The following is a 26,763-nucleotide window of genomic DNA, read 5'->3' as shown; positions in this document are numbered from 1 at the left end:
AAATAATCCGATTTGTGGTGTTCCTGAAGATTTTGTAATTGGATCGTGCTGGTATTTACCATTACTGTCCCCATAAAAATTAAGTGGTCATTCAAAATGAGTGCCTTTATGTATTTCACATAAAATTCTGAATTCCCCAATCCTTTTCATTGGCAACAAGTGCAGGACTATCAGAACTTCTTGGAAGTGAGCACGTTGTATGAGAACTCAAATCAGCCTTGCCGTCTATTTTTGCCCAGCCAACAGCTGGGTAGAGCGTTTCTGAAGAAGGCGTTGATATTTAGCATTTCCTCCACTGAAATATGAACATGTCTGTGATGTCAGGCATTTTCTTTAAGGGCCAGATGTACGACCCTTCCAATATGCGAGTCGCAATTTGCAACTCACAAATTGGAATTTACAACTATGTTTCAGGGAGTTTTACGGGGAAGGTACCCAGCCCCACTCCAATCAAGTATGGCCTAAAAAGTTTTCTTTGCAATGTAAGGTCATTAGCCAAGCATGCAACTGAAATATGGGATGTAATCACCTCTTAATCTTCTGATATTTGCAGAAGCAATCTTTTCACATCGTCCCTCTCTGCGACATCCTGCCCCTCCTAAACCACGGAGACTATATGACAACTTTGGACTTGCAGGATGCATATTTCTACATCCCAAACACAGCAAATCTATTTGCTTGAACATATTCTACGCCCATTACCAGTTCAGAGTCTCCCATTCGGCCTCAAGCCAACTCCCTGCTTCTTCACCAAATGCCTTGCTTCAGTAGCAGCCACTCTCACAAAAGAAGGTCATCGGGTATTCCCCTACTTGGACGACTGGCTGCTAAAAGCCCCAACACTATTGCAAGCGTCTCTTACCTCACATTGTTTCGCAAAGTGGGAATCACCGTGCATCATCAAAAGTCATCAACTATTCCAAAGCAGAGGATTATTATTTCTAGGCTCCAACCTGGATACATTCCAAAACAAACCCTCTCTCTCCCAGAACCGACAACAAAGGCTAAAAAATCAGGCTATCAAACTCTCCTGAAAAAAGTCAGTTTCAGTGCGCCTGTACAAGTCACTGCTGGGCATGATGCCCTCTCCAATCAATCTAAACTTTCCTACCAGGGATAGTAGGGTCTTCGGTGCTAGTGCGCACAGAGAATACGACCAGCATGCACTATGTCAACAAGCATGGGGGGTACAAGATCGCTAACGCTCTCCCAGGAAGCCCTAGAGCTTTAGAGCAGGCTCACAATTTACAAGATCTCTCTGAAGTTCTAGCACTCATTCGGAACAAACAACATCTTGGCAGACACACTTAGCAGAACCAAGGACAGTTGCCACAAGTGGTAACTGGATCAGTTGGAGCTGGACTGAATATATTCTCACTTTTGGGCAAACCAGCATTGGATCTCTTTGCAACAAGCGAGAACATTAAATGCTAGTTGTATGCCAGTCAGTAACCGCTCCCAGGGTCATGGGGGAATGCCTTTTTGATTAGATGATCCAAGATCGATCCATATGCTTTTCCTCCATTCCCTCTCATACCGTGGGCTTCTCATCAAGATGAAAGTGTAATGCTGTTGCCTCACCCTGATTTCTCCCAAGTGGCCCAGGCAGCATTGGTTCACGGAGCTTCTCCTACTGTCAGAGTCCAATCCCATTCACCTAACAACAGCGCAAACACTATTGATGATGAACCAGGGCCAAGTCCTACACCCGAACCCATCTTCTCTCCACTTTTGTGCATCGCTCTTGAATTTCATAAGTTCGGAGATTTGAACATTCCTCAGGACTGCAGGGATATTCTCTCAAAAGCAAGAGTGGGAGCCACAATCAAAACATAAAAGCTGAAATGGAAACGGTTCTGTTTATAGTGTTAGCGATCCAACCAGCATCCGTTAGAGGCATCACCTGAGCAGATTCTACCTTATCTCTAGGCCTGGGCGGTGAATTTCGCTCCGTTCGCGGAGTTTGCACAGTTTTCTGCACTCTGCGGAGCTTGCGGAGTGCAGAAAACTCAGTTTCGAGATGTGCAGCGGAGTTTTTTCTCCGCTCGTGATCGCGAATGGTTAGTTTGCGATCGAGAACGGTAAGTTGGCGAGCGCGAGCTGCCGCTCGGGTAGAATTTCTACCCTAGCGGTAGGAATACCAACACAAACTGCAGTTCGCACTGAACTCCACCACTCGCGGAACTTTGTGGAGTTTTTTTGTAACTTCGCGGAGTTCCGCATAGCAGACCTCCGCAAACTACGCCCAGGCCTGCTTATCTCCTTTAGCTTGCTCATTCAGGCTTGGTGCATGCGTCTTTCTAGGTACATCTTGCTGCAGTATCAAGATATAGACACTCTTTTCATTTTCTCTCTCTGTTTTCCACAAGCATCATGAAATAATTCATGAAGGGATTGTCTAGAGCTTTCCCTCCGGTACGACCTCCTAACCTGGAATAGCACTTAAATGGAGTCCTCTCTCAACTTATGAAATCTCCATTTGCACACATTCACAGAGCAGACCTCAAGGTTCTTACATGGAAGGTAGCTTTACTGTTGGCGCTCATTTCAGCTTGAAGAGTAAGTGAGATACAGACTTTCACAACGCAGGAATCCTTTCTACGTTTCACGAATGATGTAGTGGTTCTTAGAACAAATCCAAGATTCATTCTCAAGGTTTCATCGCAGTTTCATCTCAATGGACCGATCCTTCTATGAACTTTTTACCCAAATCCGACATCACTAGCAGAGAGGTCTTGCATACACTCGATATTAAAAAATGTCAAAAATTCTACTTGCATTGCACCAAATAGCTTTGAAGAACTCATCAGCGGTTGGTACCTTATAGACAAACTCGACAGGGTGCTTCAGTCATGAAAGCAACCATTGCAAGTTGGATTTCTGCCACCATCCAGTTTTGAAAGCTGGATCAGACCTCACATTAACTCAGGCTGAAAATGATGTTTTGCTGCTGAGGTTATCATACTGCCCAAAAAGTCCTTTGAATTACACACAAGCCAGAACTGATACTTTTAAATTTGTAAGGAAGCTGAAACTGCTAAAGGTGCACACGCTCAACAAAAAAACAAGGCCTTATGCTGTGTTGGGAGCAGAAGTCCAATATGGGCTATGACAATTGCTGATCCATCTTTGATGAGGACTGGAAAATGAGAATTCAGGCAGGGGCGATCCAATTACTGACTTGGATATAATTCAAGAACACAACATAGATCAATGGGAAGCCACATCAACCCCTTTCAAGTCACTATCGAAGCTTCTGCCTATCACTCCAAAAGATGTCATTGATGCATTCTATGACCTCATAGTGGAGGGAGTCGAATAAATCCACACAGGATCAAATAAAACAAGTGTTAGGAAACCAGCTGCTGTCCTGAAATACAGGAATCTGGTTACTGAAGTTGCAACAGAATAAACATATTGTCGTGAGGAACTCAGACAAAGGTGGGAACATTGTGCTGTGGCCAAGGAATATGTACCCACATGAAGCCAATAATCAACTCAATGATAATATTTGCTATTTGAGATGCAATTTCAACATATTACCTCAAATTCAACAATAATATAAAATAGAGCTTGAAAGTTGGCGGAATGATAGTCCAATTACTCATGAAGAATACATGATCCCACTTAATGACAATACACAAACTCCAGTGCTATATTTGATCCCAAAGGTCCATAAGAATGCAAAGGTACCTCTAGGACACCCTATATGAACTGCACAAGGGAGATTATTGGAAAATGTCAAATAATAATATTGATTTCTTCTTGTGATAACTTGTAAAGAATCTACCTTCCTATGTAAAGGACCGTGGTGACTTTTTAAGGCTTATTTATGATATCCCCATGGAAGATGATTATGTTTTGATTCCACTTGATGTCAGAGCATTGTAAAGGAGCATCCAACATGAGGATGACTTAAGGTCAGTAAATTACTTTCTACAGAGTTGAAAGGTCAGCCTGTACAAAGACACACAAATGCTGTTAACTTTGGCTAGAAGATGTCTGGAGTGCAACTTCTTCCTTTTTGGGGAGGAGGTGTTCCCACAGGTCCACGGAACTGCGATGGGCACCTGTTTTGCCCCCAGCTATGCATGCTTGCATGTAGGCCGATGGGAGGAACGGGTGCTCCGCAAGCACTACGGGGAGGCAAGGGATGACCACATTGTAGTCTGGACTAGATTCATAGACAACCGAATTTTGATATGGAGGGGGTCAGTGGAATCTGTGGAACAATTTGTAATGGAGATAAATGTAAAAACCTTCAATTTATACTTTACACGCAACATTAGCAGTACTAGTGTGACATTCCTTGATTTGGATGTTTTTGTACATAATGGCAAACTGGGAATGCACCTATACAGGAAAGCATCTGCAGGCAATGCGACCGTACACACATCCAGTTTTCATCCCAGTCACACAAAAATTAGCATTCCATATGGGGAAATGCTACGCGTGCAGAGAAATTGTAGTACGGCAGTTGAAACACTACACTGTCAGGAAGAACTGAAACAGAGATTTATACAGAGAGGGTATAGCCTCAGAATGGTTGAGGAGGTGCAGAGATCAGATAACAAAAAAGACAGAGAGACTATACTATTTGCCATACAGCAAAAGCATGAGTTAAGGCAAAGTAAAACACAAGTAAGATTCATAACGTCATATAATAACTAGGAGAAGAAACTGAGGGCCTTAATCACGGGGAATTGGCATATTGTCAAGGCCGAGCCAGTAATAGGAAACCTTATACCCCAAAAATCCCCAGATCACGTACAGACAAGCACCGTCTCTCAAGGATGCCCTCGTATATAGTAGCCCAAAAATATTAAGTCAGATGAGCTGGCTACGATCAAGGTGAGCTTTCAAAAATGCTCAAGGATCAAATATAGGCTAGAATACAACCACCTATGTGTCAGCCTTCAGTACAAAACCATTCAGAATTAGAGGTGCATACAGTTGTATAACGGAGTATGTAGTGTATATACTAACTTGCCCATGAAATTTGAGTTAAGTAGGCAGCACAACATTAGCTGTCCACAAGAGGATATTACAGCATATGTGTGCTATCGCCAACAGTGACCAAACCTATTTAGTTGCACGACATTGTGCAACATACCATCAGAATGATCCCAATCAAATCAAGTATTATGTGATTGATGCAGTAACCCCAAACAGGAGAGGTGGAGACCGGGTCAGAGCATTAAGGAATTTGAGACAAGATACATAATAAATCTTAATTGCAAAGTACCAAATGGTCTCAATTATGATAAAAAATTACATTCCTGTCTCTAAGCATGTATATCTGAATAACAACGTAATCACCCATATGGGCAAGAATTTGGACATTTGTTATCTTTTTTTCTCTTTCTTTTCTCCTTTTTCTCTTTTCTTTTTTCATTTCCTTGTCTTTCATTTCGTTACTTAAGTATTCCCATCACTTTAATTGGAATGTTATTGCCCTGGGACTATTATCACGTCAAAAAAACAATGATATTGATTTGATTCAATGTGTGTTACCTTGACAAGTTATAATCACAAAATGTTTTCATTGCCCGCTGATGAATAATGTAGGTCTGTAGAGGTAGCCAGCATCGAGAAAATGCCTAAATGGTGATTGTGATGTGGTGACTGCCCACTTGGGCTTAATGCATTTCACAGAATGACCATGCTCTATCCGAACATAGTATGCACTTTAAATATATCCAGCCCTCTTTATGACACTGATGCAAGTGTCAGTAAAAACTACAAGCAGCACTGTGGAACGTTTCAGTGCTAGGTGGCTGCTCCATATGATTGTAATTGGGCAGCCAGGATGTTGTGGGCAAATTGTGCAATATAATACATGAAGTAAGGTTTAATTTAATAAAATCGTTGTTTCTGTGCCGGCACTATTGATTGATGTAGTTTCAACATGTGTCCAAAAAACTGTGGCAATGAATAACTAAAATGAGATAATGTATTGTAACCAAAGTGCAGGTGATTGTGATCATTACCTTATCTAAAAAGTGAATTTGGGCGAATGATGTTATATTGGGTAGTATGTGCCTCCAGAATGATTGGGACGCAAGTCTGGTCAATCAATCAATCAATGACATTTATAGAGCGCGCTACATACCCGTAGGGTCTCAAGGCGCTGGGGGGGGGGGTGCCGCTACTGCTCGAACAGCCAGGTCTTCAGCTTCTTCCTGAAGGAGAGGTGGTCTTGGGTCAGGCGCAGGTTGGTCGGGAGGGAGTTCCAGGTCTTGGCGGCCAGGTAGGAGAAGGACCTTCCTCCTGTAGTCGCTCTTCGGATGCGGGGGACGTCGGCGAGGGCGTGGTTGGTTGATCGGAGGTGGCGTTTGGGAGCGTAGAAGTTGACTCGGCTGTTGAGGTAGCTCGGGCCTTGGTCGTGTAGGGCTTTGTGTGCGTGGGTGAGGAGGCGGAAGGTGATTCTTTTGTTGACGGGGAGCCAGTGAAGGTCTCTCAGATGTCCGGAGATGTGGCTGGTTCGTGGGATGTCGAGGATGAGTCTGGCTGAGGCGTTCTGGATCCGCTGGAGTCTCTTCTGGAGCTTGGCGGTGGTACCGGCGTAGAGGGCGTTGCCGTAGTCCAGTCGGCTGGTGACGAGGGCCTGGGTGACGGTCTTCCTGGTCTCGGTGGGGATCCACCAGAAGATCTTCCGTAGCATGCGAAGGATGTTGAAGCATGCCGATGAGACGTTGTTGACTTGCCTGGTCATGGAGAGGGAGGAGTCCAGGATGAAGCCCAGGTTGCGTGCATGGTCTGTCGGTTTGGGTGCGGTGCCCAGGGCGGGAGGCCACCAGGAGTCGTCCCAGGCGGAGGGTGAGGAGCCCAGGATGAGGACCTCCGTCTTGTCCGAGTTCAGTTTCAGGCGGCTGGTCGTCATCCATTCGGCTACCTCTTTCATCCCTTCGTGCAGGTTGGCTCTGGCGGCGGCGGGGTCGTTGGTCAGGGAGAGGATCAGCTGGGTGTCGTCGGCGTAGGAGATTATGTTGAGGTTGTGCTGGCGTGCGATGGCCGCGAGGGGGCTCATGTAGACGTTGAAGAGGGTGGGGCTCAGAGAGGATCCTTGAGGGACGCCGCAGATGACTTCGGTGGCCTCTGACTTGTACGGTGATAGACGGACTCTCTGTGTTCTTCCGTCGAGGAAGGAGATGATCCATTCCAGCGCCTTGTCCTGGATTCCGACGTTGCTGAGGCGTTGTACTAGGGTGCGGTGGCAGACAGTGTCGAATGCCGCGGAGAGGTCTAGGAGGATGAGGGCCGCTGTTTCTCCGTTGTCCATCGGATGTCATCGGTGGCGGCGATGAGGGCGGTCTCGGTGCTGTGATTGGCTCGGAAGCCGGACTGTGAGGGGTCGAGGGATCCATTCGTCTCGAGGAAGGCGGCCATCTGCTTGTTGACGGTCTTCTCGATGACTTTGGCTGGAAACGGGAGGAGCGAGATGGGGCGGTAGTTCTTGAGTTCGGTGGGGTCCGCTGTGGGTTTCTTGAGAAGAGCGCTGAGTTCGGCGTGCTTCCAGCTCTCAGGGAAGGTGGCGGTGTCGAAGGATGTGTTGATGATGTCTCGCAGGTGGGGTGCGATGACAGCGTCAGCCTTGTTGAAGATGTGGTGAGGGCAGGGGTCAGTCGGTGATCCGGAGTGGATGGAGTTCATCGTGCGGGTGGTGTCTTCGGTGCTGATCGGGGTCCAGGCGTGGAGGGTGGTGGTGGGGGGTGGTTGTTCGGTCTTGGTGTTCGTTGGTTGGTTGTTGGTTGTTGAAGCTGTTGTGTGGTATACCTTTCTATGATTTAGGAAACATAAAAGTAGTGTCAATATGCGTCCATGTCATGTAACCGAGGCCGCTGTGGTCGGGCAAAACGCGTAATGGCGGAAGAACAATAAAAAACAGAAGGTGTCTGCTTCAATATTTTGGAGGAGAAAGATTGTGTGTGGATATATATATATATATATATATATATATATATATATTCACTTAAAAAACCATAGGTTTCACACAAGTTATAGTTAGCTGTACATTTCACTCGTAAAAAACCAATGAAATTCCACGTTATAGTTAGATCAGGTAACTATAACTTGCGCGCCCACAATAAACTGCTGATGACGTCACATATTACATCACTCATGACATGGTCAGTGACATCACTCATGACATCAATGATGACATCTGAAATGACACATTGTGGATTGCGGTCGCGCAAGTTATAGTTACCTGATCTAACTATAACGTGGAATTTCATTGGTTTTTTACGAGTGAAATGTACAGCTAAATATAACTTGTGTGAAACCTATGGTTTTTTAAGTGAATTTGCAAGGTTTTTTAAATGCTAATTCCTAACTATAACGTGTGTGAAACCTATGGTTTTTTCAGTGAATTTGTACGGTTTTTTAAATGCTATGTTATGTATTTATTTTTAATTTTTTTTTTCTGGTTTTTCACCGTGCACACACCCTGCGCGCACGGTGCGCTTCGCGCACCGTGCACGCGCTGTGGGCACTCCGTGCGCTTCGCGCACCGAGCGCCCACGTTGCCCATTTCGTGCCGTGCACGCCTCGCCATTTTTTAGAAAATATCAATTGTTTTTTTCTCCCTTGGGGGTCCTTACATTTATATATTAAATGTGATTCTTAATTCTTTTTTTTTTTTTTTACCGTACGCGTACGGTAAGCTTACCGTACGCGCACTCCGTGATTTTTTAAAAAAATTATTACATTTATTTTTCGTACTTTTTGGTCCTTCGTGGACCCCCTGACAAACGCTAGGGGGTCTGCAACTCTCTTCGTTGCCCCCTTTTCACGTTATCCACCTTTGTTTTTCAGAGCGAGAGACAGAAAATGGCGGCCGACACTTTCTGATTTCGACCGATTCGAATGTTTACAGTCATGTAACCACCAATCAAAATTGAGCTCGCGCACGGCACCGTACGCGTACGGCAAGCTTACCGTAAGTGCACGGAGCGCGCTTACAGATATATATATTGATTTAAATGCTATTTTCTCAGGACCTACTGAACAGATTTACACCAGACCTGCAAAAGGCACATCCCTGACCTGAGGACTACCTCTCTGCCCAATTTCAAGTAATTCTGTTCAGCCGTTCGGGCTGTAGCTCGGACTAAAGGTCCTATGGGAAAATGCATGGGGAAAACGTGTTTTGGGACCCCCCTTTTTTCTCAGCCCCCGCTTGACGAATCCCCCCGAGACTTTCAGGGTAGGAGCGGAGCGTAGCGCCCCACCTATTTTGAAAAATTCGCGAGGATTCGTCAACCGGCGCCAAAGTTATTCCAAATAGAATGTTGCGGATTTCCTATGGAAACACGGTCCTAACTATAACTATCTACTGGCGACCGCCAGTAGATAATATATAAATATATATATATATATATATATATATATATATATATATATATATTTTATACCAGCAAGCACTTCCTTTCGGTTTCGGGCATCAAGTGCCCTTGATCACATATATATATATAATATTTTTGTATACAGCACGCTTATTTTATCACATATAGTGCATTTATGTATTTAGATATCAAACTCTGTTATGCACCATCCTCAATGGGTGCTTATATTAAAAAATGTGTAACTACAATTACTTCTTGCTATTCTGATTTAAGCATGTAAATCTATGAAAGATCCAATACTTGAGAAGAAAATGAGTTTCTTACCAGTAACTGCAGTTCTCCAGCATTGGTATCTTCCATAGCTTCACATGTGACCCACCCTCCTCACATGAGAACCTCCCCTTGTAGTCTGAGATTATTTCATTCCCACTTGTGCTTCAAAATGTGAGAGACTCAGACTCTCTTAGGAGTGTCCTACAGGGTGCTATCGCCTGATAGGCTAAGGTTTTGAGTTTGGTCCTTTTTTTCAAAAAAGGACATAGATAGGCTATTACAGTGATGGTTCATTGTCATTATAGCCTATGATAATACATACCGCTTTATTATGGTACAGTGGGGCTCCCACTTCCACAACGGGGAATGATTCAAGCTTGGGAATCTATGAAAGATACCAATTCTGGAGAAATACAGTTACGGGTAAGTAACTAATTTTCTTCCTCATTTTTAGGGCAAAACTTCTGAATTGGAGGTATTAACAACACCTAGTAGATACTGCACCAGGGGTTCACTGTGTCACAGGTGCGGCTGTGGCACTTACGAAGATGTCCAAGACACAGGCAAGATCCACATCTGTATTGTACTGTGGCACCATGTGTTTTATTAAAAATTCTTCATCATATACTACATTTAAGTATTAGTTTTAGTAATAGAGATGAAATTAATTGCCTGTTTTAATTTGATTTTTACAGGTGCCACATCTCCAGACTTGCTACACTCTCCGCATGAGACTCTTTTGTTGCGAAATTTTTTGAGCTACATAATCCATCTCTCATTTCACATATGTCAGCAGGAAAATAAGTAAGTTAATTGTTAATAATAAGACAATATTCTTCTCCAAAATATTTTAGCCAATTCATTATATGTAGTAGGTGGTGATTTTGTACATGCAATGGAGAATTGTATCCACGTCCTTATCTATTCAATCCCTTTCAATTGTTTTTTTTAAAGCCATTTTTATTTCACCTAAGTACATCTCCTAAATATTCTGTGGTCCTCACCTCTGTTTGCGAGGGTTAACCACTCCTACATGATTCCTCTAGGACTCATTTACAGTGGCCTCGGAATGTGGGTGGTATTTACAACACCCAGTAAATATCATGATGCTGCATGAGGTGCTTCCATGTGCACTAAATACTTCCTTTTCTGAGTTTTGGAGAGTAAAATTGGACAGAGTATGCAGATTCTGTAATTTATCATACCAAAATCAGCCTGTTTTGCCTTTTTTCTGCATATTTTCCCAACTAATTTTGGCATGTTTCATGTGCAAGATCAATTGGGTGTGATAATCATTACACCACTCGAGATTTGGATCTATATGCAGACTCATTGTTAGGTTAAGCCTGTGGCCAGCGCATATGCGCTATCGGTTGAAAACAATCTGTTGTATCTTTAAAAAAAAACATTGGTAAAGCCAATTGGTCTTACCTATGCAAGAGCTATTGGCTTTGTCAATGTATTTTAACCATGTTGTACACCAGTGTGGCTACTGTTCAGCATGACTAAAAGTTAGTGTCATAGAGAAGATAGGCATACAGTGGAATAGAGTGTTGTAGTGTGGAGTAGAGTGAAGTGGCTTAGAGTGGAGTGGAGGGTTGTGGTGGGGTGGACTGGTGTAGAGTGTTGTAGAGGGGAGAAGCATAAAGTGTGGTAGAGTGAGGCGGCACAGAGTGGAGTGATGTGGAGTAGAGTGGAGTTGTGTGTTGTGGAGTGAAGTGGAGTGGAGTGGCACAGAGTGGAGTAAAGTGGCATCGAGGGTGTTGCGTAGAGTGGAGGGGAAAAGAGTTGAGGTGCAATACGTAGAGTAGAGTGGAGCGTCGTAGAGTAGAGTGTAAAAGAGTAGAGTGTCATACAGTAGAATATCGTAGAGTAGAGTGTTGTTGAGGTTTGTAGAGTGGAAAAGAGTGGCTTAGAGAGGAGTGCATTAGGGTGACATAGAGTAGTGTGGCATAGAGTGGAGCAGCATATAGTGGAGTACAGTGGCCTAGAGTTAACTGGCATAGAGTGAGGCAGAGTGGTTTAGAATGTTGTGGAGTGTCATACAGTGTCTTAGAGTAGAGTGGAGTGGAGTAGAGTGTCATAGAGTGGAGGGGTGTAGTGCTGAGTGTAGTAGAGCGGCGTAGCATAAAGTGGAGTATAGTGTAATAGAGTCGAGTGGCGTAGTGTAGAGTGGAGTAAAGTGTCATGTAGTGACGTAGTGTATAGTGTCCTAGAGTGGAGTAAAGTGACGTGGAGTATAGTAAAGTAGAGTGACATAGAGTGTTGTAGAGTGTAGTGGCATAGACTGGAATGGCTTAGAGATGAGTAAAGGGGCCTAGAGTTACATGGCCTAGAGTGTCGTAGAGTGCAGTGGTATAGAGTGGCAAAAAGTAGAGTGTCATAGAGTGTCGTGAAGTAGAGTGGAGTGGGACAGAGTGAAGTAGCATAGTGTGGTGTGGCATAGAGTGCTGTAGACTGGGGTATAGCAACAAAAAGTGGAGTAGATTGGGGTAGAGTAGAATGGCACAGTGGAGCAGAGTGACATAGAGTGGAGTTTAGTAGAGTAAGGTGGAGTGGAGGGGCTTAGGGCCAGATGTACGACCATTGTGATTTGCAACTCACAAATTGTGACAATTTGAGAGTCACAAATCACAATGTACAACAGTGTCACTGTTTGTGATTCCCAATGGGGTTGCAAATTGCATGCCTCATGAATATTAATGAGGCACTTGCACTTTGCGACCCCCTTGGGAATGGCAGGCCCTGCCAGGTATGGTGGCCTGCTGTGCTCAGCAAACCTACATGTCTGGGACTGCTTTTAAATAAAGCAGTTTTTTTTAATGCAGCCTGTTTTCCTTAAAGGAAAATGGGATGCATTTAAAAAAAGAAAAAAGAAACGTTTTCCTTTCATTTTTTAAGGGCAGGTAGTGGTCCCTGGGACCACTGCCTGCTCCCAAAAAATATTTTCCCCTGCATTCACAAAGGGTGAGGGGTCCACTGTGGACCCCTTTGCATTTGCGAGTGCTTTACCAACCTTCTGAGAAGGGTGGTAAACTGAAACTGTTTTGCGACCGCAATTGCAGTCACAAAACAGTCTTACATAGGGTTCAGACTCGCTATTAGGAAGGGATGCCCTTGGAACACCCCTTCCTAATAGCGAGTTGCTAATCCTATTTAGTGAGCTGCAAATCATTTGCGACTCGCTAAATAGGGTTAGTACATGGGCCATTTGTTTTTTCATGCGCAAACGGGTCGCAAACCTGTTTGCGCATGCAAAACATGGTCATACATCTGGCCGATAGAGTGTTGAAGAGTGTCCTAGAGTAGAGTGGCATACAGTAGAGTATGCTTGATGTGGTAGTGCACTGCCATTACGGATAACATATTTTCAATTGAAACGACCATTACATTTGCACAGACATACAGTTTTACTGCTAAAACTCTACAACATACAAACGATAACAGGTGAAAATGGCATCACCTAGTGTATCGATTTCTTTTGATCGTATTAAAATATTTCTTTCCAGCACAGTTAATAATTACAAAAAACAATATTCATTTGTGCTCCTCTAATTCTGATTTAGTCTGAAATATTTTCACAGTTAATTCACAGACGTTTAAATGTTGTTGTGTATTAGAAATAAACCTTTCCTTTCACACCCCTTTATTGTCAGATAAATCCTCTCACTTTGAAGTCAAAGAAAGAAAAGTAAACACCAATTTCCCTCTGAAGACTGAGCCTGACATTTGACCTCTATCTTTGAATGCACAAAAAATGTCACATGATAAGAACATAATATAAAGGCCTGTTTAGAGGAAGCGGGCACTCGTGGAAGAATGCAGTTAACAGGGTATGTTCCACAGGAGGGACAAAGACATGCTGGACAGCCTAAAATAAATAGAACGAAAGCAAATGTGTTTTACAAACCACAAAGCCAATAGTAAGCAATGGGAGAAATACATTTTTACTTAGGTCAGCTATCCGAATGTCCCCAAGAAGTCTTTGTCTGGTAGGCTTCAACCTGAAAAAGGGGTTTTAAGCCCGTCCATTACTTACTATTCGTTGGCATCATTATCGCTCTCCGCAGTATCCAACCAAGCAGCATAAACTTGCGCTACAAAATGGTGGTGTGGAGACCTGATTGCTATGTAAAATAGAGGTGCATTTTTTAAAACTGAAATAAGTCATCCACATAGTCATTATGGTATAGAACATAATGCATTCTTCTTTTACACCGAGTTTGTTGGTGATTATATTTAAGCAGTTGTGGGTTATAATAATAATCTTATATTTATATAGCGCTTTCATCCAAACCGCCTTACATAAAACAAATTTATGCACAATAGTTATTGCCCAGCTAACACTTTTTATTATTATACCGACTTTGGAAGTAAGAAAGGCCTTTCCGGGAGTCGAATGTGTGACCTCTACTTAGTTCAGCTATCATCCAACCAATTCTACAGTAAAGACATAAGAAACAACGTGTATATATATATATATATATTCACTGAAAAAAACAAAGGTTTCAGGGGCGTTATAGTTAGGAATTGGCATTTAAAAAACCTTAGAAATTCACTGAAAAAACCATAGGTTTCAGGGGTGTTATAGTTAGCTGGACATTTCCCTCGTACAAAACCCTAGAAATTCCCCTGTTATAGTTAGTTCAGCTAACTATAACTCGCGCCCCCGCAATGCACTGCTGATGACGTCACATATTACATCACTCATGACATGGTCAGTGACATCACTGATGACATCTCAAATGACATCACTGATGACATCATTCATTGAGTATGTGTTTCTGAACAGTTTTAATATGTTTAATATATATAGGGAAAGGCCTGTTGAAAAATAAGTGGGTGTACAAGTGTGTGAATGGATGATTTTCTAGGTTCGTAACTGACTCTATAAGTGAGTCATTAAATGTATCTTACTGCAGACTAGTGACTAAACTGTGTGAATGTCTGTGTGTTGGTGTATAAGTGGCTGCATGGTTTTGTGAATAGCTATATGAGAGTCTATATGGGTTATTGATTGGTTGTCTGAGTATCTGTATGGGTGCCTGAGTGTTTGCTTGGGTAGGGTGTGTGTGACTCTGTGACTAGATGTGTGAGTGGGTGATTCAGTGGGTGCATGGTTTTAAGAGTGCATCTGCGATGGACTGTATGGTTGGGTGAGTGTATGTATGGGTGTGTTATTGATTGAATGTATATCTCAGTTGTACATGTGTCAGTAACTACATATGTGAAACGCAGTGTATATGTGTGTAAGAGTATATAACTATCTATATGTGAGAGTGTGTGATTTTGGGAGTGGCTGTATGCGCCATAGTGCAAGGATATCTGTGTCATGTGCTGTTTCTTTTTCTGCAGGAAGACACAGAAGTTGTTAGTATTTTTATGAGTAAGTGAACTTGAGTGTGTTTAACTGTATAGGTGAGTAAATTGGACTGTGATTAATTATTTGCATGACTGACTAGATGTGTCAGTACCTCAATGGATGATTGGCGGTGTGTGAGTATCTATATAGGTGTATAAATGTACAGAGTGACGGTAAGTATGAGTGACTGTACAGGTGAGTGAGTGGAGATGTATGTAGACCTAAAAGTCAATGAGTGGGTGAGTAGTTATTGGTATTAGAGTATCTATGGTTGTCAAAATGGCCGTTTGAAATTTTGAGTCGGTGTATCAAAGGTTATATTAGGGTGTGAGAAGATTCACTAATTTATCACATGGATGACGTCATCAGTGATGTCATCAGTGATGTCATTTGAGATGTCATCAGTGATGTCATCAGTGATGTCACTGACCATGTCATGAGTGATGTAATATGTGACGTCATCCGCAGTGCATTGCGGGGGCGCGAGTTATAGTTAGCTGAACTAACCATAACAGGGGAATTTCTAGGGTTTTGTACGAGGGAAATGTCCAGCTAACTATAACACCCCTGAAACCTATGGTTTTTTCAGTGAATTTCTAAGGTTTTTTAAATGCCAATTCCTAACTATAACGCCCCTGAAACCTTTGTTTTTTTCAGTGAATTTCAAAGGTTTTTTAAATGCCAATTCCTAACTATAACGTGCATGAAACCTATGGTTTTTTCAGTGAATTTCAAAGGTTTTTTAAATGCTAATTCCTATCTATAACTTATATCTAAAGATATCATGGAAAGCATTCTTTTTTAAAAGTAGGGTGCACATTAGTTTTGTGGAAAAGCATCTTTGTGATTGGTTAAGAAAAAGCAGTTTCAACGTGGAGTACATATCATAGGATAAAATTTGCTCAGCTCAACCACACCTGCTACTTGCATTTGGAAGGCAGTGTTCGAACTTAAAACAATCGTCAACTTTTAACCTGCACGAGTCGTTAAATGTTCAAGAAAATGTTACAAAAAAATATCGTAAAGTTTTAAAAAATTGATGAACTTTTAACCTGCACGTATTGTAGAATGTTCTAGAAAGTGTGTTGATAGAATACGTTGCACTTCTGACTTCTATGTGTTGTTGAATATTTAAAAAAACCGTTCATATGGAAAATTAAAAAGAAACCAATAGAGAAGTTTTGAAACCTAAAATAATCAAGGTACTATTCTAATTTATTATTTCCATTTATTTATGTGTGCAGCAACAAAATTATAGACACAACAGCACTAGAAAGAGGAAGAAGCAGGTAGTGGGGGGACGGGGGGAGATGGGCAGAATGGCACACATGCAAAATTAAGTACAGCACAAGTATAGACAAACAATGGCCAAAATGAAACACACTAACAAGGAGCACAAGTCACACAACCCGCCAACATCACACCACTGAACGAGCATAGAAGTGAAAACCACGCTGTATTCATACAGGATGTGTACAAAGGCCATTCGTTGGTGTTGTGGGATGTCTGCGACCGTGGTCATCATGGATGAGATGCTCAGCATGTGGCACATGGTCGAGTTCACTGTGTGTTATGCTGCCAAACGGCTGCTCCTCCCTCCCACGAGCCCCCACACTTTTGTACAGTGCGCTGTTGTATCTCGTGCACTCGTACAGCACACCATTGTAATGCCTATTTGCGCATGTCCTGCTACATTCCAACTACAACATCACAGTGCTGTTTGGAGGTGGTGCATGCCACTTTACAACATCGACTGCTGCGGCTCTTGAAACAGGCCACACCAGAACACAGAGACACACTTACCGCACTTCCTGTACACGGACATGTTCGAGACACCCCGTTCCCCTTGCCGGATAGGCACACTCCTCCACTGACCTGTGAATCCCAGACCAGCACACGCCAGTTGTGCATGCAGGAGGATGCGTGCGTAGCTACACATCCAGGCTCACTGCCAACGCTGAGGTGACAGCACACTGTGATGCAGGGCTCGTGCCTATCATGCTAAGACAATGACCACAGGGACACACTTACTAAGATGTGGTTTTGGGGGGCATTGGCGGTCCTGGAGTTGTTGAGATAAGTCTTCTGGCCCTCATGGGTATCCCTGTATCATGCTCATTGACTCTATGGCACCTATGGGTGTTCTGGTGTGGCTCTTGACTGTGTTCCCTTTCATGGTGCAGGTAGTTGTCCTGCTTAACACCTGCAGAAAGCAAGTGTAAAATCCCTGGTGCTAACGTGTCTTATCGCCGGAATTTGTTTCGCATTGCAATTGGTGTGAAAGTTGTGATGTGATTTTTTTCGTGTGCACAACAATATACGAACTGAGCAGTGTATCTTGTCAAGATCCAGCACCTGACGCACTATTCCCAATCAATATAAATACAATGAGATTTCTTAATAGATTTTGTGTGTACACTGTAAGTGCAGCCAATACCTCCGTGCAATACAATACAGGATTTTAGTATTTAGAATAAATCGCAAAGGTGCACCTCGTGTCTTTTTGCACAGGAACGGCTACTCTCCATTTCATTATCAGCACTTTAACGGAAGTAAAGTTGAGATAAATCTAACACACTATGCAGAAGTTGGTGCAAACTGCAGATATCACCAGTATTCCAGTGATAAGTGCCCCAAAATTTAACACCATGGTGGACTCCATCAAATAACAGTAATAAGAACAAGAAAGAGTCACACAGCAGTTAAGAGAACAACCAAAAACATTATAAAAAAAAATTCTCAAACTTTATTTTTTATAATAATAAATATATAAACGATAAACCATTTTCAAACTATTTTTTTATTAACATAAATATAAACAATAAACTAATAAACAAAATGTAACAACAATAATACAAAACAACAAGGCGGAACACTCCTGTGGGAACCACGGATGTCGACGACAGACCTGGAAAATCAGAAAGATTGTTAAAAAAACAACAACATGGTATTCTCAACAAAATACCACAAGAAACAAATCACAGATATATAAAATGTATACAGCTAACAAAATTTTATAAGTTTAACTTACAAAATCTGTAAATGTTGCCGCTTTAAAATATTTACCGAATCTGAGGATTTTATTTTGCAGAAGGCACCACGCCCACAACGTTTTTCTTCAGTGGTGAAGAAATTTTTAACTTTTTCCAAGGGGCAAACAAAGACCAATGCCACCTTCTTCATTCGCAAGATTTGCCAAAGAGTTCTGTTACGAGGGGATCCTAACAAAAAATACTTGTGCGGCACAGCAAGTATGATGAAACACCTTCATCCAAACAATCTTGCACGAGAAGAGTGCAAACAGATGAGAAACACTCCTGTTCTGTATCTGTAAAAAAGAATCACAAATAAATGTATATTAATAACTTTCAAATTTATACTATTCCATTACTGTACAAACACATTTTATATAAAAACTGACTAAGGATCTATAGCCCTGAACCACAAGTGTGACGATCGTTAAAACACTACATGCATAGTGCAGACTACTTTGAAGCAGTTCATGCCCTAAAGCCTACCTCACTAAAAGACTACATGCTAACTGACTAAATGATTACAGTACTATAAGGAGACACACTGGGTGAGTGACAGGGTGCTAGAAGAGTATGAATACTAACTAGGGAATTGCAGGTGTGAAACACAACTGTGTAGGTGATTAGAGGACTGCATCCATACTGCATAGGCATTAAAGCAGTCCATGTGCTAAGGCCTGGGTCACTACATGACTACTTGGGTACTGACTGAATGATTAGAGTACAGCAAGGAGAGTGCCTAGGTGAATTTATAAGTGCTAGGCTTTTCGCACAGGGAATGGATTAGTACTTGGTACTGAATGGGTCACTAGAGGAGTGCAAAGGCAGTCACAAGTGCTGGACTGTATGGATACTGACTAGGAAATTGAAAGTGTGAAAGACAAGTGTCTAGGTGGTTAGAAGACTGCATGCATAGTGCATAGGAGTTTGAAGCAGTCCATGTGCTAAGGCCTGGCTCAGTGTATGAATACTTAGGCACTGACTGAATGATTAGAGTACTGCAAAGATAGTATCTTGGTGAATTTATAAGTGTTTGGGTTTTAGCACAGTGAATGGATTAGTACATGGTGCTGAATGGGTCACTAGAGGACTGCAAAGGGAGTGACAGGGTATTTCCTGGAAGTGTATGGATACTGACTAGGGAATTGAAGGTGAGAAAGACAATTGTGTAGGTGGTTAGAGGACTGCATGCATAGTGAATAAGGGTTTGAAGCAGTCCATATACTAAGGCCTCGGTCACTGGATTAGTACTTGTGTACTGACTGAATGATTAGAGTACTGCAAGGAGAGTGCCTGGGTGAATTTATTAGGGTTTGGCGCAGTGAATGGATTAGTACATGATGCTGAATGGGTCACTAGAGGAGTGCAAATGGAGTGACAGGGTGTTTGCTGGAAGTGAACGGATACTGACTGGGGAATTGAAGGTGTGAAAGACAAGTGTGTAGGTGCTTAGAGGACTGCATGCATAGTGGATAGGGGTTTGAAGAAGTCCATGTGCTAAGACCTGGCTCAGTGCATGAATACTTAGGCAGTGACTGAATCATTAGAGTACTGGAAAGAGAGTGTCATGGTGAATTTATAAGTGTTTGGGTTTTGGCACAGTGAATGGATTAGTACATGCTGTTGAATGGGTCTCTAGAGGACTGCAAAGGAAGTGACAAGATGTTTCCTGGAAGTGTATGGATACTGACTAGGGAATTGAAGGTGTAAAAGACAAGTGTATAGTATGTTAGAACACTACATGCATACTGCATAGACATTTGAAGCAGTCTATTTGGTACTTAGAAACTGACTAAATAATCAGACTACTTCTAGGACAGTGCTTAGGTAAAACTTTTAAATTTTCAGTTCTGCCACAGTAAACAGAATAGTACATGGTACTGCACCTTAGTATCAAACCCTGACTCATTTTATCAATGCATAAGCAAAGACTAGCTTCTAATGCTACTAAAACTTGACAACATGAGAGGTTTTAAATTAGTTATCTGTCAGCAAATACACGATGTTACCAAATGCTTCTCTCACAGTGGTTCTCAAATGCACACAGACTCACAGTGTGATTCTAGACAACAACCACTATACCTAGGAGTTTACCAAAAATCATTCACTACTGTGGAAGTGGTAAGCGAACTGCACACAATCTTCATATTTCAGGACTGCACTTTTATGTCAAAGCCTGACTCATATAATCAAAGCATAAGCAGAGACTGGCTTCTAATGCTACTAAAACTTCACAACATGACCGGTTTTAAAACAGGTATCTGTCAGCAAATACACAATGTTACCAAATGCTTCTCTCACAATCCTTACCCAAATGCACACAGACTCACAGTGTGATTTTAGACACGCAACACTATCCTAGGAGTTTACCAAAACTCATTCACTACTCTGGAAGAGTTAATGGTACTGCACACAACTACATATTTAAGTACACCACATCAGGAGGCGCTAGGTGGCGCACTGCGGAATGGCTGCCTTTGGGTGAAGCTCCTGCAGCCCGGCGACGAAATCCTACATAATCCTGCCTGAAAGTCGTCTTTTGCTGCCTGCACGGACCTGCGTGGGTGGCCCGACATCCCTACTGCCGCCTGAGCGCTACTTCATCCTGTGTGGCCCGGTGGTATCGGACTGGGAGGCCGCTGCGGGCCGCACCGGCTGTGGCGGACGTCCCACTGGAGCCGGGACCGGGAGGCTGCCGCTGCGTGAGGACGGTGCTTCACACGTGGACGATAGGCCTCGCCTCCGGCTTCAGGGCCGCGGGCGGCGGCCCTACGGCGTGACTGCGGTGGTCCTCGTGTGTCCTGCCTGGTACCCTTGACCGGGGGCGAGAGGACTTCCTCGGTGGTAGCGGGGCGCCCGGCGGGCGCTGGCGCTGGGGAGAAGTGCATCCGGCTGACGACGCGGCCGCGGCGGCCGCCTTCCCTGCTCTCGACTGGTCCTTGCTGCGGCACAGCGTTGCCTCGCTCGCCTTGCATTGTGAGGACCTGCCGACCCCCCGCTGGTGCCTGGCTGCCTGCCTACCTGGTGCAATTGACGGATCGACGGATCGGCGGATCGGCGGATCGGCTGTGGTACGTGGCCCGGAGGGACTGCCTGCTTGGTGTGCTGATCGCTGGCCCTCCTGCGCCGGTGGCTGAATTGTGGAGCCCGCGCTGGGGAACGACGGGACTGAGGCGGGAGCCATTGGCGCTGGACGGCGGTGCATGCCTTTTCCCCCTGACTGGCGAGTCGCGGTTGCGGTGCGTACCTGCGGGGCTCGGCTTGGGCCCTTCCGCCCCCCACCTGCCTGGCTTGTTGACTGGTGATCCGAGGAGGGGTCGCCCCAGACGCCCGAGTGAGGAGCTGCCCGCTGCGGTGGTGAGGGGTGTGCTTGGGTGCTCGCGACCGCTCTCCGGTGCGGAGGCTGGTCCCCAGCGGGGTCCTTCATAGCTGGTGGAGGGGGTTGAATTGTGCGATTGTGGATGACCCTGTGAGCCGCCGCGTGGACTGGAGGTTTCCCCCCTCTCCTGCATAGCTGTCCTCCTCCTTTGCTTCTTGCCCTTGTGGGCTACCCTGCGGCCCGGCTCGCCTGGTCGCGCCCTCGATCCAGCCGCGGGCTGCTTGGCGGCGCCGCCATGGGGAAGCCGGACAATCGTCAGCCTCGCCTCACTTTCGAGCCAAAGAAGCCAACCAGATCGCAGCCGGAGGCCGCTGCGGGGGGTTCGGCGTCGGTGGAGGCCCCACCGGGGGAGGATGTCAAGTCCATACTGCTGGATATGCGGCAAAGTCTAGCGACCATAGTGGACAAAATGGACTCCATGCAGTCCCGCATGGACTCGATCGTGCATAAGGTGGACAGCCATGGCGAACGCCTCTCAGAGACGGAGAGGCGTATTTCGGACTCCGAGGATCGCACATCAGAACTGTCTGCCACTGTGGCGCGCATGGACAAAGTCCTACACGTAATAGCAGCCAAGAATGAGGAATTGGAGGCGCGCAGTCGGAGGAATAATATTAGTTTAATTGGCATTCCAGAGTCGACCCACACGGGCAAGATGGAGGATTATGTGGAGGGTGTACTGCGAGAGGTGGTGGGCACGGACTCCCTATCTCTTCAGTTAATTGTTGAAAGGGCGCACAGATCTCTGGCCCTGAGACCGCCGCCGGGGGCTCCCCCCCGCCCTATCATCGCACGCTTGCTAAACTTCCGTGACCGGGATGTCGCACTTCGGACGGCGAGGGAGAAGAAGACCTTATCCTACGGCGGCACTGCCTTCACTATATTCCCAGACTTCACCCCGGTGGTTCAGGAGGAGCGGAAGAAATTCGTCCAGATCAAGCACAAACTGCGAGCTGCACAAATTGACTATGCGCTTCTTTACCCGGCCCGCCTGCGTATCACCCATCAAGGGTGAGGGTGATGGTGCTGGATCGTTGTCCTGTTGACTCCGAGACTGTTGCTTGTCAGCTGGTAAGGTGTTGCAAGTGTCTGCCACTGTGGGACTTGGTATGGGGACCCATGGGCCTAGCTGGTTTAGCTGTGAGGGGATGTTACCGGAGTTCAGCACTTATTTAGCTTACACCAGATTCTCAGGACTCTTTCGTTTCGTTGGGCGTCCTTTGTCCATGGAGAGGGCTCGGTCCCTGGCTGGGCGCACTCTTCTGGGTCGAGGGGATACAGTGTCTCCACCTAGACTGTCCTCCCAAGGGTATTACCCACTTGACTTTAAGTTTGCATGTTGCTCCCATATGGCACCTGCTATAGAGGGGGTTTGCTTTGGGGTGGGGGGCAGGGGAACTGTCCAGATAGCATGTTTGGGATGCTGCTGTGGGTGGGGGGAGTTGGGGACTTGTTGTGACTGCTAGTTATGAATGGTATGTGGTGACGTTGGCATTGTCTCCTTTACATTGTTCGGGGGGTGGTGGTTGCATTGTGTTGCTGTATCTGAGTCTTCTTCTTTTCCATGAGTGATCCGCAGACACGTAGGGACTTTACTGGGCAGCTTAACTTCTTGACCTGGAATGTGAGGGGCTTGGGAGACCATAGAAAGCGTAGACATGTCCTAGCATACCTGGATAGGCATCACATAGGGGTAGCCTTCCTTCAGGAGACGCACCTGGACCCCTCCAGGCCTGTGCTGTTTGCATCACGTTGGGCCGTGCACCGTACCTTTTCCTCTTATTCCACCTATTCGCGTGGAGATGCCATCCTCATTAGGAAACATACCCCCTTTGTGCATATGGGCGAACGGACAGATCGAGAAGGCAGGTATTGTGTTGTCTGGGGACGCATGGGTGTGGACACGCTCACTTTGGCGTGTTATTATGGTCCCAACACAGATGATCCGTCTTGCCTCCTGACGCTATGGGGGGAGATTTTACGCATCGGCTCAACTTATCTAGTGTGGGGAGGTGACTTTAACATAGCTGTTGATCCCGAGAGGGACAGGGCGAATCCTGGCCCACACCACTACTCCCGCTCGCAGGCATATGTTCATGACCTCCTTACTGAGCGTCATTTGCTAGACACTGGCGCTCTAGGCACCCGGCGACCAGGGAGGGCACGCATTGGACTGCCGCGCACTCCACGTGGGCGAGACTGGACTATATCCTAGCCTCCCCGGGACTTGCTCCCACGATAAGCTGGGTAAAACACCTTGCTCGTACATACTCCGATCACGCCCCGGTCCTGCTGAGCGTCGAATTGACTGACCTCGCTGGTTCTCCGATGTCGTGGAGACTGCAGCCTACTGCCCTGCTAGATGACGTCTTCCGGTCCGAAATTGCACAGGAAATTGAGAGCTTCTTCCAACGCAATGGTGGTACGGTGGATAGTGTTGCTGTAGTGTGGGAGGCTTTTAAGGTCACAATTAGAGGACTGTGCATTTCGAAAGGGGTGGGAGTCCTCAGGGTTCTGCGTAGCACCCTTCGTAAACTAGAGACTGACCTTCAGGACTTGGAGACCGCCCCCACGTTTCACACTGATGCTGGAGCGCAGGCCCAGTTCCGCGAACTATTGTCCGACTATAAAGAAACCGCGGACAGAGAGGTCAGGTTCAGGGGGAAATACTTTCAGGCTCGCAGGTACGGGGAGGGGGAGCGGCCGGGTAAATTCCTGGCTTGGGCAATCCGACCGCCTCGTTTTAACAACCAAGTCCTCGAGATCCAGGGTAGCTCGGGGGAGCTTCACAGGGATACCCGGTCTATAATGCAAGCATTCGTTGCTCATTATATTGAACTATACTCCTCTGCTCACACTAAACCGCCGGAGCTGGGCCACTACTTGGGGAAGATCACATTGGGATGGCTCTCTGACGCGCAAAGGAAGTTCCTCATGGCACCGCTTGGGATCGACGAAATTCGTGAGGCCATCATGAAAATGGCCTCGGGGAAGGCCCCGGGCCTCGATGGGCTCCCGATTGAGTTTTATAAATCTTACATAGACATCCTTGCCCCGATTTTGAAGGTGGTGTTTGAGGAAGCCCACACGCTGGGAGAACTTCCCCCTACTATGAGAGAGGCCTTAATTACCTCCCTCTTGAAGCCGGGCAAACCGGCGACCTCCCCGGACTCCTACCGGCCTCTGTCCCTCCTTAATTGTGACGCAAAGATCCTTTCTAAAACTCTGGCTAACCGTTTGACGCTCCTCATGGAGGGACTGGTACTCCCGGATCAGTCGGGCTTTATACCAGGTAGGGCAACGTCGCACAACTTGCGCCCGCTATTTGCAACCTTACAGAATGTGGCCCCCAGCCTACAGATGGTGGCAGTCTTTTTAGACGCCACGAAAGCGTTCGACTCCCTGGAGTGGGATTACCTGGTGGCTGTGCTAACTAGAATGGGCTTTCCCCTGGTTTTCCTGGGCTGGATAGCTATCCTTTATGGCAGCCCTTGTGCCAGGATCTTAATCAATGGCAGGACATCGGAGCCCTTCGGAATTGCCCGTGGGACCAGGCAGGGGTGCCCTTTATCCCCACTCTTATTTGCGCTGGCGCTGGAGCCCCTCGCCTCGCGGCTGCGACAACGCCATCAACACAGGGCGCTGTTCTGTGAGCAGCGACAGCTATTGCTGTCGCTTTATGCAGATGACATTACTTTGTATGTGCGAGACCCCCAAAATAACCTGAACCCGCTACTCCGGGAATTCATAACGTACGGAGAGATGTCGGGCGTACGAATCAATTGGTCAAAGTCTCAGATCCTCCATCTGACAGATGGATGTCGGACGTTTTCGCTTGACTATCCCATAGAATGGTGTGAGTCTGACGTCAAATATCTCGGCATTAAGATTTCTCGTGATAGGGAAGAACTTATGCGATCAAATTACGGTACGGCATTGACGCATGTCTCCTCCTGCGTCGACCGTTGGATTACGCTCCCCCTCTCGATGGCAGGACGTGCCGCCTTGATTAAGATGGTAGTGCTCCCCCGACTTTTATATTTGTTTATGAACATTCCCTTTCCCCCGGGCACGCATTTTTTCACTCGTTTGCGGTCGGAATTGATTCGGCTGGTGTGGGGTGGGAAGAGACCTAGGCTGAAGTGGGCTGTGATGACCTCTCCATACTCGCGTGGCGGTTTTGATGTACCGGACCTGGAGTTATATTACTATTGCGCTCAAGCGCACTATGCGTATTACTGGTTCCACCCCGTTGCATTTATGCCCCAACTCGCTGCAGAGGACTGGCTGGCGGCACCCCTGCCCCTGCATGGCCTACTGCATAGTATACTCCCTCATAGTACTACAAATTATAACGCCTTGCAGGGTACAGTGAGGGCGTGGCTGGAGATATCTAAGCGAGTGGCGAGCTCGTTCCTGTACTCGCCCCTTCTTCCCATTGCCTACCACCCGCAACTACCCCTTCTACAAGAGAGACTGTTTCAGGATTTGATTCGCAAATTGGGGATTCAGAGATGGGAAGATCTATTTTCTGCTGGGCGCTTCCGCGACCGGGAGCATTTCTTCGACGGGTGCACGCCTACCCCTCTGGAGCTTTTCCTCTACATTAGACTGAGGCATGGCATGCGGTCCATATTGCGGACATTTCCGGCTGAGCCCGAAATCACTGGCCCGTTGCATAGAGTCCTGCAAGCATCCTCACCCTCCCATTTGGTCTCCATACTGTATCATACAGTTCGCTCTGACACTGCACTCGACATATCACGGGCTCGTGGGGAATGGGAGCGGGAGCTGGGGCTGGAGCTGGGGGATGACAGGTGGTCGTATTGTTGCACACAGACAGAGCAGATTTCTGCGAGCAGTAGACACCGTGTCATTCATTTTAAGTTCCTGAACCGCCTGTACTGCACACCGGTCGCCAAGTACAAATTTCAGCTGCAAAATTCAGATAACTGCGAGAGGTGTCATGCCCCTAATGCAGACTTCCTACACTTATCCTGGGAATGCCCTACTATTCAGACCTATTGGACCCAAGTGTACTCCGCCGTTTCGCGGATGGTAGACCTGTCCCTTGTGCCCGAGCCGGTACAGGCGTTATTGGGATATACCAAACATATTCCGCAAGCGAGTCGCAAATTTGTCACAACGGCGCTGCTGTTGGCGAAACGGCGGATAGCGTGCCGGTGGGGACGGGGGCGGGCCCCGAAATTTAAAGAGTGGCTCAAAGACCTTGTCTATTGCCAAGAGCAGATACTGACATACTCCGACCTGCTCCCTGTTCGATCCCGCCCTGCTGATGTTTGGGGACCATTACAATGTTATCTACTGCAATACCCGGGAGCCCTGACGGGGGATGTTCCCCCTCTAGCC

The 26,763-nt window shown here is 45.8% G+C and overlaps 1 protein-coding gene across 1 annotated transcript in view; it reads left to right on the top strand.

Moving 5' to 3' along the window:
- Positions 1-26,763, top strand: part of LOC146796441 (radial spoke head 10 homolog B-like) — a 272,974-nt gene that overhangs the window by 67,066 nt on the left and 179,145 nt on the right. Inside the window, exon 11 of the mRNA XM_085629016.1 lies at positions 10,316-10,424. Coding sequence (XP_085485142.1) covers positions 10,316-10,424 — 109 coding nt within the window. The remainder of the gene's footprint in view (positions 1-10,315; positions 10,425-26,763) is intronic.

The sequence above is a fragment of the Triturus cristatus genome, chromosome 10 (genome assembly GCF_964204655.1).
Source record: "Triturus cristatus chromosome 10, aTriCri1.1, whole genome shotgun sequence".
NCBI lineage: Eukaryota > Metazoa > Chordata > Amphibia > Caudata > Salamandridae > Triturus > Triturus cristatus.
The sequence above is the reverse complement of the archived record's forward strand: the minus strand, read 5'-3'. Positions and strand labels throughout refer to the sequence as shown.